At 40.3% G+C, this 15,749-nt stretch overlaps 1 protein-coding gene across 2 annotated transcripts in view; it reads right to left on the bottom strand.

The window, feature by feature from the left end:
- The window catches only part of invs (inversin), a 29,686-nt gene that overhangs the window by 9,371 nt on the left and 4,566 nt on the right, over positions 1 to 15,749 (bottom strand). For both annotated transcript variants that reach the window (XM_077599555.1, XM_077599556.1), the window contains exons 3-9: positions 9,167 to 9,266; positions 8,576 to 8,742; positions 5,077 to 5,250; positions 3,635 to 3,802; positions 2,690 to 2,870; positions 1,402 to 1,511; positions 1,142 to 1,313 (exon numbers count right to left, since the gene is read on the bottom strand). In XM_077599555.1, coding sequence (XP_077455681.1) covers positions 1,142 to 1,313; positions 1,402 to 1,511; positions 2,690 to 2,870; positions 3,635 to 3,802; positions 5,077 to 5,250; positions 8,576 to 8,742; positions 9,167 to 9,266 — 1,072 coding nt within the window. The remainder of the gene's footprint in view (positions 1 to 1,141; positions 1,314 to 1,401; positions 1,512 to 2,689; positions 2,871 to 3,634; positions 3,803 to 5,076; positions 5,251 to 8,575; positions 8,743 to 9,166; positions 9,267 to 15,749) is intronic.

The following is a 15,749-nucleotide window of genomic DNA, read 5'->3' as shown; positions in this document are numbered from 1 at the left end:
ATAGTCACTTAAACAGAGCATCTTCATTAGCTCAGGGATTTAAAAGGTGACATGTTGACATCAATGTAGGAAACGGAAGAATTTCGTTTTTTTATATTAATCATAAAAACCTATATAAAAATAATCCAATGTCATAAATTGAGCTATTTCTAGGAAAAAAGTTTGGACATTGCTAAAAAACAGAGTAAAACAACTCTTTAAAAAATCATTTAAGGCTGTACAAGACAATAGTGTCCAGTGTAGTGTGCTGGCAGGGGGTGGGGGCTCGGGGTACAAACCACCTCTGCAAAATTAGAGAGTGCAGACTCTCTGTCTCTCATCACTATATTTCAGACAGTGATGAGATATCATACAAGATGCTGATGCTCAGTTCTGGACTCAATTTAATTTCATGTTGAATACCGCCAAATAAATTCTTGAGAGCAATGAGTTCGACAGTAACGTCATAATGTATTCATATCAGTGTTCCTTATTTGTTAGATATCAGAATTAATTAAAAGAATGTTTTCATTCATTCTTTTGTTGCCAGGAAGAATTAGAATATCTTCCATTGATAATAAATTCTTGTTTAGAAAGAAAGCTGAAAATGAAAAGAATGTCAAATCCAACACCATCACACCTACCAGTCACAACATAATGACCAATTGCACAATATAATGGTAATTAGAGTTATTGTCGAAAATATTCTGTCTTTACAAAGATAAAACGAAGTAGAATTGATGTGGCGATTGCAAAATCAAAAGCTGACAAGGAGTTATGTGGTTACCAGTCAATCATGCTGTTCTTCATGCCATCTCACTTGCAAATGGTTACATAAACAACAACAACCAAGCTTGACATGGTGATTAAACATACGTGCTATTATTGCCATCCCCGTTGCAGTGACGTGTGTGTTCATGTGTGAATGTGCAGCGGGCAGTGGCGGGAGCGAGCCCATTTGGCGAGCGCGCGCTAATTTTCCTGACGCTATCTATTTCCCTAAGGGAAATCCCCTTTGACATCGCCGTGCCTCGCTTCTGAGGAGCCGTAGGCTCAAGTATCGCCGAGACGATAAGAGCCGCGTAAAGTATTTTACAACTCATTTAAGCCCCCCCACGCACGTAGCCTCCAGGTAGGCCCATTTCATTTCTGTGGTGCTCACCAGTGCCGCCGTACTTGTCGGCCATGTTGATGTCGATATGCGGCGTGAGGGCCAACATGGTGCGGATGACATCATCGCCGCCCTTCCCGGCTGCCCACATGAATGCTGTCCTGCCCTCCAGGTCGGGTTCATCCTTTACCGATGGGTGGGAAAGAAACACGCCCACTGTCTCCTATTCACAGACATGTAAGTAAAAACAATTCAGACTGATGGAATTTGCAACTATTTGTACATGTGGAAAATCAAATTCTACGACTCACAGCATTGTTGCTCTGAGCTCCGTAATGAAGCGGTGTCGCTCCCTGGCTGTCTGACGGAATGCTGCCTGATGTATTCCTCTCCAGCAGCAGGTGGACGATACTAGCGTGGCCTGAGAATAAAAAAAATCATATCAAGTGAATGTCAACTGAGGCAGATTTCCCATCTCCTTTACAAAAGTTTAATTCCAAAAGCAAACAACTTCAAAGTGCATAATTGCTCATAAAATGAATCAAATACTCTTTAGCATGAGGCGCCCCGGCGGTCGAGGGGTTAGCCGTTAGCGCATCGTCCTCACAGTTCTTGGGTCGAGGTTTGATCCCAGGTCGGTCCTCAGTGTGGCGTTTGCGTGTTTTCCCTGGGCTTATGTGGGTTTTTCCCGGGTACTCCAGTTTCCTCCCACATCCCAAAAACATGCAGGGCAGGTTGGTTGAACACTCTAAATTGCCACTAGGTATGAGTGTGAGCATGAATGGTTGTCTGTCTCCTTGTGCTCTGTGATTGGCTGTCTACCAATTCAGGGTGTCCCCCACCTGATGCCCAAAGTCAACTGAGATAGGCTCCAGCACCCCTCGCAACCCTTGTGAGAATAAGCGGTTCAGAAGATTATTGATTGTTTTGCATGATATATCTGCGGTTTTTGCAGAGTAATTAAGATGTAATTGGAAAAATGCGTAAAAAATAACCAAAAAGTATGGCGACCCTGAAGAGATAAGCCAAAAGTCATTCAGTTATTTAATTAACCCAGAATTGTTGTTTACGTAACCTTTGAAGTCTGAGTTTTTCCAGATGAGCTGGAATAAACGAAGCTTCCAACCACCATAATGATGATGAGCAGTTTGGAAAATAACTAAAAGCAAGGAATGTATAATAACTATTAAACATTACAAAAAGCTTTTATCTAGTGTTTACGGTATCCCTTGTATACGGTGGTCTGTTTTATGTGGAAGCCACTGCTTTAATTTTGTATTTCACACTTTTACCACTGAGAATGCCGTGAGCTCGCATGACCTACAAAGCTAAAAAGCTAATAGTGTAGTTCATAAGTGATGACGTGTGTGGCAAGAAAAGGCATAGTTATAAGTTAGACAGTACAGTCAAAGGCTGTACTGTCTAACTTATAACTATGCCTTTTCTTGCTACCGTCACAATGAAATTTCTCGAATACGGGATGAATAAAGTTATCCAATCCAATTTCACTGATTAATCTGTATAATGTGCATGTTAAACTGGAAAGCCACAATATTAAAAACAGGTAAGTAGAGGCAGCAGACGAACACGGTACTTTACCCAGCAAGGCGGCCCAGTGCAACGGTGTTCTGAAGAGGTTGTCGTAGGCGGTCACGTGGCAGCCCTTGTAGGATGTCAGCACCTCCACCACTGCCTCGTTACCATCGGCAACGGCGAAGTGCAATGGCGTTCGTCCTTCGTAGTCCTGCCAGTTTAGCAGGGACTCGGTGGGAGCGGCTTCCTGCGCAAAAGACAAGTGGATTTGACTGGGAATTTTTCTGAATAAACAATGTGAAAAGATCATTTCAAAACAATCACTTTCCACAGTACAAATGACATCTTTATTGCTATTGAAGCTAGAAGGGATTTTTTATGACGTCATTGTTCATATTGCGTTGATCATGGGAGGGTGTTGCAAGAAACCATCATGTTTTTCACGTACTTTGATAACTCTGTCAGTTTTGGGATGATTTAGCAAGGCAAATGTTTGCTGTGTGTTCGATTGGGGGGCCAATAAATCTTTTTTTTTTTTATTCCCACTCAAAGCAACTGCGTAAAATGAAAGAAAAAGCAGCTGTTCCGACAATATATATTGCTTTCTCACACCTCTAATGTTGCTCAAAGAGCTTCATAATACGGACTTATTCATTCATAGATGTGATAATGGACTAAACACATTTGGCCTACAGTGAATTGTGTTTGTAAATGTGTAGCCTTCACCTTTTCTTCAATAAAATACAGACACATTTACATTATTGTCATTTTTTAAAATAACCATTCTATTACTGTCATTGTATTATGTATATATGTCATATTTGACCCTTTCATGCAGTTTTTTAACCCTTACAAGGCAGTCATTCCTTTTCTTTTAAACACTGATACCTTTTTAAAACAACGATTCTTGGCAAAAACATATTGACAGCCTCTTGGGAAACAAAGAATCGTGACATATAACCATTCCCATTTCTTGTGACAAATATAACAGTATTTCTTTGAGACGTGTACCAGTATGCAGCGGACAGTCTGCGTGGCGCTGGCCTCTTGGCTATGCGCGGCCCAGTGCAGGGGGATCTTGCCCTCGCTGTCAGGGATGCCGATATTTGAGTCGTGCTTGATGAGGAGGCGAACGTGCTCCGGTCTGTTATAGAACGCTGACCAGTGCAAGGAGGTTTGCTGTGAAGGGAGACGAGTAAGGAGAGATAAAAAGGAAGAGATAGCAACGATGACTTTGATCTAGAACAGTGAGACCCGTTGTGGTCTTGCGGAGTTGATCTTTTCCATTATGCATATGAAAAATACACAAAGTACTCCAAACAGGAAATCTGAGGGCAAGTGTCAGCACAAAGCTCACATTGACGGCGTATCTGCGACAACAACGCAGAAAAAGCCTCCCTGAAAAGTAGTGGCTGTCATCTGACGTAGTGATGCGTGTTGGATCGTTACAAAACACACTATACTGATGTCACACCTCACCATTCACACACAAGGAGACTCTGTTCTTGTGGCCGCAGATATTTGGACTTAAAACTGTGACATGACTGCGTATGACCGCACATTCCCGAAACAATTCCATTTGCTAAGTGGCAGACAGTTTTCCTTGAGATCAAACTGTAAAAAAAAATCTCTCCTTGGGTGTTTTAAGTACAAAAATTAAACAAAATGTCATTTGAGTCGTAAAAGGTTAAACCACATTGTTGCATGTAAGATCGAGATTACAAGGTTTATAACCATGAGATTCTGAGTGCTTTTTTGGCCATTTTTGACACCTTAAAAGGGCAAAGATGAAAAATATGATCAGTGTATACAAAAAAATATTTTTGCAACATGGCTACAACAATGTCAACCAAACAACTATATGAGAAAAATAGATTCTCAACATTTATGTTTGATGCTTACAGGCTGACAGCCGCAGTTCTTAAATACCCAATCTTAACAAACCAGGTTTAAAAAAAAACTTAGTCTCAGGCACTCTTTTGATGTAATTGTTATTTATTGATTAATTTTAACAACTGCCCTGCGATTGGCAGGCCACCAATTCAGGGTGTCCCCCGCTTGGTGACCATAGGTAGCTGGGATAGGATCAATTAATGCCTTTACATTCGTTACATTACATACCTAATTTCTAACTTAACACCTTACATTTTCTTAACCTGGTATAACGACCCTATACGTAGTTATTGTTATCTGTATTACTTATGTTATGCAAATAAATTTTTTATCTAAATTTAATTTTGGTGCATAAAAAAAACATGAAATCGATCCACATGATTTTACTTACTGGGCCACACAAAAAGAAGTGGTATCAGAATTTGGCTCCAGGGAATTAAATTTGACACCTGTTCTCACTGTTTATTTAAATAAAATCAATAAGAATAAACTATTAATATATTGGAAGTTGACCAAGATCCTGGAACGGACAATGTTTGACCTTGTAGGGTCCAATGTACCTTGTTCTTGTCTTGGGTGTCAACCTCTCCAGGTCCAATGTGTTTGAGCAGTAATGCGAGGGCTTTGGAAGAAGGATGTCGTGTGGCAAGATGTAGTGGAGTCATCTCTTCCAAATCTTTCTGCAGCCAGTTGGCGTGTCGTGACAACAGCAGCTTAAGAAATCGAACATTTCCCTGTAAGGTAAAAAAATAAAATAAAGAAAGAAAATAAACATTATATACACCAAAGAAATGTATGCACACTAAAAATAATTGTAAACGTGGTGTTTAATTAGAATTTTATTTAAAATAAAGTAGTCAAAATGCACGAAAAGACAAAAAATGATACTTGTAAATATTCTCACACTTTTGAAATAATAAAATTCTAATTCAACACCACATTTACAATAATTTTTAATGTGCATACATTTTTTGGGGACACCCTGTATATATATATATATATATATATATATATATATATATATATATATATATATATTTATATATTTGTATATATGTATATATTTATATATATACATATATATATACACACATTTATATATATATATATATATATATATATATATATATATACATACATATACACACTAGTGTGTGGACGCCGGGTTTTTATGGCGTTAGCTATTTTTTAAATGACCAAAAATAGTCACTTGCCCTATATAAAGTTAAACCATCTTCTCAATATGAAATTAAATGTGCTGTCATTGAAACAAGTGTTGAACCAACAACACATACACAGACACACACACACACACACAAAACCGCACTCACGCAGGGAAATACATAAGCTTGTAAGCTTCTACTGTTGTCTCATTCAATCCAAGGGTCATCCATCTTCGTTCTTTCTCATTTTGGTGTGTGTGATGAGCTGTTAGAAATTTAACACCTGTTCTGTGCCCAACCCCCATCATCATCATTCTCAGTCTGGGCGGGACATGGCCAAGGCCACATTTGCGACGTACAGTCCAACATCTCTCGTAGGACTCTGGTTTGTGTGTCCACATAGCCCCGACTGTATGAATGCATGAGTGTGTTTTGTATATTTACCATGGTGCCATCTGAAAGCCACGGCCTGACGGATCTATCTCGAGTGTGAGCATGCATCTCGACCGAGCGCGTGTGTATGCGCTCCTGTCTTCCCTATTCTCAGTCCAATTAGATCCGTAATCCCTGGCCTCTCTGCCTGTCTCGGCCAATTATTGATCCCGTGTCAAAGAGACAGGGCTCCCCGTCACTATCATCCGCCCCACACGCGCACGCACATACCAATAGTCTACTACCACCGCTACTCTCTCATCCTTCAACAATATCCTAATGACAAATCATGGAAAATGTTACAAGGTAAAGATATTACTGTATGGAATGGACTTTGGCACCACCAGCCTCAATTGTTGAAATATTGGACAACTTCATTTCATGCAAACCTTTGGATAAAATTGCGTTGAAAGGTGAGGTGCGTTAAAGGTTTTGACTGGTGTCCCAAATGATATAATACTTCAACCTTAAACTAAAACTGTTTTCTTTAGGGTTTTCTCTTTTTGTCTTTATGAAAAATGTGACTAAAAAATTAAATAAAAACATCATGAAAATGAAAAATAATGGAATATTGGTATAAACTCATCTATTTGAACTGTGATGGACATTGACAGTGATAGACGTCCAATCCAATTTGACCGAATTGGAGATCTATCGCTGCCAAATGTCTCACAAACAGATCTGGACTAATCATTTAGGGTCAGGACTGCCTCTAAAATGACTTAATCCACAATCAAATTAGCTGTTCATTTGATAATCGATTAAATGTTGATTAGACGATTAGCCTTTTAGAACCTTGTAGAAATATTGGTTAATCATGTGAATATCAAGAGGTCTAAAATTTTCTTTTGTGGGACCACTTCAGGAAATATTCTGACACTGAGCACATGATAGAAAAGTAATAATCCAAGATTTATTTGAGGTTATATACAGTGGTCTTCAAATTGATTCAACCGTGGTGTATAAAGTCTGGCATTATTTAATTATCTTATTAACAATCAGTTCAAATAAGGACTGCAACCTATTATAAAGAAATGCAATTGTTGATTTTACAGGTCTTAATATAATTTGATTATGAGATTGATAAATTAGTGTCATACTACAACACTATACTGCAGTCAAATTGATTTATACAGTGTTGTATAAAGTCTGGCATTATTTAATTATCTTATTAACAATCAGTTCAAATAAGGACTTCAACCTTTTATAAAGAAATGCAATTGTTGATTTTACAGGTCTTATATAATTTGATTATGGAGATTGATAAATTAGTGTCATACTACAACACTATACTGCAGTGTTTGAATCATTCTGAATACAACTTTGCAAGTATTATATAAAATAGCGACTATGTATTTTTAATTATCAAATTTACACATTTCACAAGTTTGAATTAATATTGAGTTTCATTTTCTTGAACTACTTTTTAAGATTCTTATACATTAATACATATATAATATATATACATACATGCATACATTTACATACATATACACATACATACATACACACACATACATACACACACACACACACATACACACAAATACATATATAGTACATGCATATGCATATACACACACACACACGCATACATACATACACACACACACATCTTCTTATCTCATTTTCTGCACCGCTTTATCCTCATTAGGGCCACGGGGGGTGCTGTAGTCAATCCCAGCTGACTCAGGGCCAGAGGCGGGGGACACCCTGAATTGCATGGCACAAGGAGACGGACAACCATACACACTCACACCCATACCGAGGGGCAATTTAGAGTGTCCAATCAGCCCACCATTCATGTTTGTGGAATGTGGTAGGAAACCGGAGTACCCGGAGGAAACCCACGCAGGCCCTCGGAGAATATGCAAACTCCACACAGGTGGACCAACCTGGATTTGAACCCAGGACCCCAGAGCTGCGAGGCCAATGTGCTAACCACTCAATCCGTCGGTCACCCGCGTTTTTTCAATTATTTAGAATATGTTACTAATAATTATCTCCCATTTTTTCTTACTGAATTGAATTGGAAGCTATTCTTTCATGTTTCATCATCAATTTATTCACTGAAAGTCCTCTACTGCCTTTTAGTGAAGCTTTTCGCGTCCATCTGGCCTTAATTTACCTAAAGTAGTTCCTCGCCCCTGTTAAAAACAATTACAGTACATGTTCGAAATGAAATGTTCTTAAGGTTATTATTCACATGCCTCCCGGTGGCCCTGAGGCTACATATACAGTCACTAGGGGGCAGAAGCCTCCCTTTTTCGGCCAAATCTGAGTTTGCTCATTTTAGATGCTCACTTGGGATAAACAATTTCAGTATAACATGCCAATTTGCCTCACGAGCAAACACAAGCAGCCTTTGACTAACCTCGTTCCCCTTGGCAAATAAGTGAAATTTTCTTCACCTGTTGACTTTGACAACGATGTGTGTGTCGGTGAATGTGGTGTGTTTACACACCTTCTGTGCGGCGAGGTGTAGAGCCGTGCGCTGGCTGTGGTCCGTCTTGTTGACCGAGGCTCCGGCCTTCAGCAGAATCTCAGCGCAATCCAGTCGATCTGCCAGCACGCAGTACATCAGAGGGGTGCGGCCAAACTGGTCTTCGCGGTCCCGTAGGACTGGGTCGGCTATACGCACAAATACACAAATGAATCATTGTTGCTACCTGAGAGCCTGGAAAGGCTATTATCTAAAATGTTACTTAGTTAACCATGACTCACTTTAGTATAAATTTACATTTTCACATTTTAAAACAGTAAAGCATCACTGAGCACTTTATGTGAGTCAGCCTCTACTCTTTTGTCCAGTTTTATTATGTACCGGTTTCCTGCTTGGGTTTACCTGCCCTTTGAACTTTCTGCACATAATTTCTTTGCAGAAATCAATGAAGCATTTCAGTTGTACATACTAATGTAAAAAGCACTTAATTTGTAGCAAACAACTTCTCTGTTTGAGAAAAATGTTTTTCCCGATCACACTAAAAGTTGGAGCGCTGGACCATTATTTTCCCTTGCAGTTATTTTATGCACCTCGAGTTGTTTGGGCGTTTACCTGTGATGAGTTTGAGCAGGGCGTTCCTGTCGCCATTGACGGCAGCAGCGTGAACCTGCGAGCCCAGAGAGGCAACGCCCGGGCCAGACGGCGCTGAGGCCTGCAACACAAACACATATAAGGTCACGACTTGGCCTGCGTTTATTTCCTGAACATGTACAATATGTTGCTTATCAGCTAAACAAAATGTAGTAAAATTCCCTCAGCACGCTATATTTGAGCTGTCGCATGAGAAAGTTCGAAGATTGTTCTTCTAACTTGCGACAGGTTTTATTATTTGACATTTTTGCATCATCTCCCAGACAAAGGGCTACCACAACCACAGCCCTAAATAAGCAATCTATAACAGTTGTTTAGAAAAACAACAACCTAAAGTACTCTTTAACAATCTTGATTGCCAACCAGCCAGTTCACAAATTAGCAGCACTAAAATACTCTTAACTGTTTTCCATAATTGTTCCTGGGCACTCATTCCACTGCAAGAACTAAAATTTGACTAAAATTAAACCAGCCTGTTCTCCGTTCACTGATGTCTTCTCTTACCAGGTGCTTCTTGGGCACATTTTCCTTTCAAAATGTTGAAATATTATTACAGGTTATAGATTATTCTCAAATTGAAAAAAAACATATTCCTTAAGTTATCACATTCCATTATTACGATAATTACGATTTCTGTCTCCATACAGGCTTGGGTGGCTAAACTGTAGGCGGACTCTTTGATTGACACGCTCACTTGTTCTTTTGCTGATTGCAATTGGTTGTCACATCACTTCTTCCGACTTGGATTCTGTTTTTTTTTTAGCAGAAACCTCATTAGTTAAACCAGGGGTGGCCAAGTCCGGTCCCTATCCAGTCTGTTTTCCATATCTCCCTCCTCTACCACACCTGAATCAAATGATCAACTCATCAGCAAGCCGTCCAGAAGCTTCATAGCAATCCCGATTATTTGATTCAGGTGAGTTGGTGGAGGGAGACATGGAAAACAGACTGGATAGGGGCTCTCGAAACTGTCTTTGTGGGATCGGTTGGGGGGAAAAACAGGACCACAACTGAAATATTTACGTTTAATTATTACATGAGGTCATTCTATGATCTTTACTTGTCCATCTTTCAATTTTGAGAGTTTTCTACGTCCCTCAACAACCTTTATCATTAAGTGCACTCATGTAAGATCTTACAGGGTCAAGATGGATTCTACTATTGGTATATCATTTTGCTTGAATAAAGGCAGAAATATTTTTCTCTTTCTCATTTTAAACATACCACCAATGTGTGAACACAAAACAAAAACAGCCACATTTTGCCCTATGGTCTAGGAACTAATATTCAGACAATATACCAGAATCATGTTCTTATCATACTTTTACTCTAAAATCTCAGTACATATCAAAACTTCCTTAAAACACTTCAGAAATGTGAAGAGAGTGCACGCAAAGTCAGCTGGGATACGCTCCGGCATCCCCGCAACCCTTACGAGGATGAGATCTCAGCGAATGAATGTTAACTTTACTCTTTCACAAAAAAATGGGTAGTAAAAAAAGATCTTTTATTCAGGATGAACACCTGAAAGTCCATTGGCTGCCTAAAATGAAGACATTGTGATAACGTCTTGGCAATCTGATGTATTGTGACAGAATGAATGTGCAAATGTGTGTGTGTGTGTGTGTGTGTTTCCCCGCTGAGGGGGTTAAATCTCTTCCTGGCCCCACTTAACAAGAGCCCAGTGAAAGCAGGATAATCTGAAGACAGGAAGCAGCTGGGGAGTAAGGGCTGTGCGTGTTGTATGGGTGGGGAGAGTCATCCCTGTGTGAGCGTGTAGGAGGGGGGTCTCTCCTCATGTCTTATTAATGACTCATTAATACTGCAACATGCTCTGCTCTGTGTGTATGTGTGTGTGTGTGTTGGGAGATGTGGGACAAAGCCCTCAGGGCTACAACACAGAAATCAATCATTGCCCTAAACACATACGTAGAAGCCAGCGGCACTAATTCAAGTCAGGCCACAGGTTTGTTTGAGACATTTTCATCATCAAAGTTCTTTCATGAGTTTTGCTCTGAAATAAAACATGTTTTGACGAAATAAAATTTGCAGAATTCAAGTTTCGAACAACTCTTTATGTAGTCAACTAGATTTGATTATTTCATTTAGATAGTGATCTGTATTTTCTTTTTCTTATCTGACGCTCAATCCATATTGTCATCTTGAAAAGAGAGCTCCTGTAGACGGTGCGTGCGGCCCGGCAATTACGAGTCATTCCTTTTGGTTTCTCACGCTTGGGCCGAGCAGCCCATTAGAAACTTCCTACCTTCAATGTGAAGTAAATCATCTTGTGTGTTTGGCACGTGTTACAGTGCCCCGGGGAGTTATTTGCCCTGAGATTTTATTTAGGAGTGTTTGACTGAAATCCAGCACAAACACCGAAACCCATCACTAATTGACAGCGATTCGTCAGCGATGCAAATTCTAATGTCTAACGTGCGCAAATACCTAAAAACCCATCTGAAACAGTGTGTCTTCAAAAAATTAAGGTCTGGGGAATTTTAATTAGATTAGATTAGAACTTTATTTTATCCCGTATTCGGGAAATTTCTTGGTTGCAGTAGCAAGACAGACACAAGACACACAAGACATTGTAGACCTAGGTAAAAAACTGGAGCCACACACAGGAAGTCCACAAGGTGGGGACCTTCTGCAGACTGAGACTGAGGTTACCGCACAGTCCCTCAGTAGTCTGGAGGTTTTAAAGATCATATTTTTTTTAAACTGTATATATTATAATATATTAAATTTTATAAAATTAACAGTTAAAATAGCATTAGGCCGCACAATGCTAACAACGTGGGAACTATTCCCACTCAGTGGTGGTGTGATTTTGAGTGAGAATGGTTGTCTGTCTCTATGTGTGCCCTGAATGACTGGCGACCAATCTAGGATGTAGTCCACCTTTTGCCGGTAGTCAGTTGGAAAAGGCTCCAACACCCCAAGCAACTCTGACAAGAAAAAGCGGTGCTGAAAGTGAATGAAATGGAAGAAAAATGCATTAATTGCTGTGTCAGGGCTAAAGACCGATGGTAAATTGTCGAATATACAAGCAGTTTTTCATCTCGAGCAAATGAAAATGTCATATTTTACTTTTTGAACACTCCCTAACGCAGTGTCACTATCATGACATGGTTGAAATCCACTTTTGTCTACTCCTCTTCACCTCCACACTCTCCAGTTGTGAAAAAAAATAGTGGGTCAACACCACCCACGGTGCCGTTGCAGTCCCTATGTATCTTCAGGATGTTTCCCGTGTACAGTAGAAGCAATCAAAACTGGTTTATTATCTTCCCATTTTGGGATTTGTGAAATGTTTGTGACCAGGGATAATATTAACTGTGGTAATGTAGCCATGCAAAGGACTACTGCCGCCCCCGTTCTAAAACGTTGACCAGCAAAAATGTATTCTCTCCTTGTTCTGCAGTACATCAAAGTCCAGCATCAGACTGCCAGTCTGAAGAAGCATGAACAAACACCTTTAAGCCTTTACTAGAGCATGATTTGCATGGAATAAATTGTCAGCAGCTTGTAAAAGGGATCATTTGGTTATCGATGCAGACATCCTGACACTTGGCCCCGATATGGTCCAGACTGGATGAAGAAGCTAATTGCACTCTATGAATGCTTAGCTACACAGAATAACTAGTAGGGGAGGGATGGGGAACCCAGGGTAGGACAGTCTTAATCCTGAAGGACCCCAAAAAAGGATGCATTCTCTGGCTCAGTACGCGAGTGAGAGAGGGAATTGGTAGCAATACCAGAACATATAAAGTAGTTGTCCTCCAGGATTGACTATGAGAAAGTTTACAACTTTATACCTCACGCAATGGATACTGTAATGTTTGGAACAGAAGAAGATGAACAGAACCCAAAGGATCTTAATCCAAAACACAAAGGGAATGTGTATGACAACTCTAGAAAGCTATTCAAATCCAATTCTTAGAGTCAACATCAAATATGTAACTCGCACAATCACCACTGTATTATGACAGAAACCTGGTCGTAATACATGGAGAGTTCCATAGAAATTGAACAATAAACGGAAAGAAGGAAGCATCAATGCCATAATCCAGGGTGAAACATTAAAAAAATCCAAGAATAGATAAAGAAAATGGCCTCAACTGATGAACAGATAAAAATTCCAGACTCCCTTTTTTATGTCCTATCGGGCATTTATTGTGCCATCTGGACAACGCCAAAAGTTATATTGTATTTAACTTACTAAAACCAAGAGTAGTATAAAAAGTATAGCAAAATTTAATGCTGAATCCCCATTTTTCATAGAGATTTGTTAGTAGGTCTAGAATTGGAAAAAAAACCACACTTGAAATAAGAATTATTCTCAAACTTGTCTTCACAAAGTAATTATTTCACTCTATGAGAAGAGCTTATTAAAACTTTCCTTTGACATTTTTGACTTATTTTCATCCTTTCCTTCTCTCCGAGTCAATACGAACATCCCTTGCTGTTACTATAAACACATGAATTGATTTATGAATAATCTTAAATGCAAGAAGGGAATACAAAAAAAACCCTGAATTTTAGCCGCCGCGGACGTGGGGGACATGCGCGTCGATAGAGTGAATTGATGTGAGGGACATTCAGGTCAGTGAGAGGAGGCAATTAGAGTTTCATGAGGACCCGGGTGTTTTGGAAACACCTACAGTGAATCCAAATTTGTCTAAAAAGGCTTTTGAGGTAGCGCGTCTGGAATAGAACAAAGAAGCTGGTAAAAACAACGGCCGGGTCCCGTTGAGAGGTTTGCAGCCCTCTCATTTGACCATTCACACGCCTTCCTCGGGGAGCACTTTGCTTATTAATATGAAGACAATAACTCAGAGTAAAGCATTGATCACAGGCCGAGGGTCGGGCCCGGGGATTGTTTATCTGTATAAGCATCGATTCATGCTGATGCTGACATTATTTATTCTTTATTCATAGTCTCTCTTGTATAAATTCGGCAAGTTTAGCAAAGAATTTACACTTTGTTCGAGCCTTTTAAAAACTCGACAGGAGTGCCGTAAACAACGGAGACTCAAATGGAGTGTGTGTGGGGGTTTTTTATTTTGTTTTTGTTTCAGTATACATCTTTTTCTCAATGTTGTGTAAAGGAGTCTGGTTTTGATAGAGGACCAACTAGAGCATGCTGGGTAATCAGTGGGAAAACGAAGCCTGTGGCCTTTCTCTCTATAATAGACAACACACGCAGACAGACTTTTATAGAAGCCTATTTTCTGACAGCTTAGGGTCTGCGTCAACGTGAGGCTTGTAAATGTGCCTATACCACCTACATGTCTCTCTAGGGCCGGGTGTGTAAATGTGTTCGCGTGACTGTTAGCAGATATAAACGGCAGGGATCGGTCCCAGCGTTTTGACTGACAGGTAAAGAAGTGGGTGGAGGGATAATATAAGCCCACTGGGACGCCTTATCCGCAAAGCCCTATTTCTGGGGGACATCATCGATCCCCACGGACCAATGAGCAGGCTGGCTCGGCCGGGAGCCGGGCCCGCGAGCACAGCGGGGCCAATCAGCAGGGTGGTAAGAGGCTGAGTGACATACTGTATATGTCGGCTAATTTACATCATTACCACCATGCATCCTGACAAATGAGCCCCCAGGGTGGGAGCCAATCACCTGGGAGGGTAATGCAATTAGGCGGGACCAGGGCTGTCAGTCAAACAGCCATAGGCGGGGGGTCAGGTATCGTTGCTTTTGGCCATAGCACCCCTACCGATTCGTTGTCGTTCAAATACATGCAGATCGAGAGTGGGAATCATTGAAAAGGTGGCGCAGAAATGAGGAGTGGGACTAAGGGGTGTTTTAGTGTGGGTGTGCGTGAGTGTGAAGGCACACTAGGGAAGTAGAAGACCTCAAGAGACGCTTCAAGGTACACACATAGAATGGCTTGTGTCCTCAGAGTTTATCCGCATACATTTGTGTGTGTGTTTACATGTGTTTTTGCCCGCTGAGGGATGCTCTTGTTTTTTTTTTGTTTGTTTTTGATCACTGTAACGAGCAAAGAAAAAAAACTTACTAGGCTGAAGCACTGTAAAACATAGCCTAGCACCAAGTCAGAACTGTTAAAGAAAGGGGAACACTTGTATAGTATCTCTGTGGGACATCTGATTGTGAGCTTGCAGATGACTTCCCGTGTCAGCATGATGCAAGATGTTAGCAACTGATGAGTGGAGTCATTTTAGGTTTAACAATGTAACCCTCAAGATCAAAGTTGGCCAGACTCAAGGATGTAAAGACTGACTTATCTGCGAGAGTTCAATGTGATAATTAAGAGAACCACTAGTTAAAAAAAACTTCATTTGATATGTTTCAACTCCTTGATTGATTTCAATTTGATTGTGCGTAACACAGCGGACGAGTGGTTAGCGCATCTGCCTCACAGTTCTGGGGTCAAGGGTTCGAGCCCAGGTTGGTCCTCACTGAGTGGAGTTTGCATGTTGTCCGGGTACTCCGATTTCCTCCCACATCCCAAAAACATGCAAGGTAGTCTGGTTGTACACTCTAACTCTATATGTATATGTA

This window comes from Stigmatopora argus, chromosome 4 (genome assembly GCF_051989625.1).
Source record: "Stigmatopora argus isolate UIUO_Sarg chromosome 4, RoL_Sarg_1.0, whole genome shotgun sequence".
NCBI lineage: Eukaryota > Metazoa > Chordata > Actinopteri > Syngnathiformes > Syngnathidae > Stigmatopora > Stigmatopora argus.
Note: the sequence above shows the minus strand (reverse complement) of the source record. Positions and strands in the feature narration are given on the sequence as shown.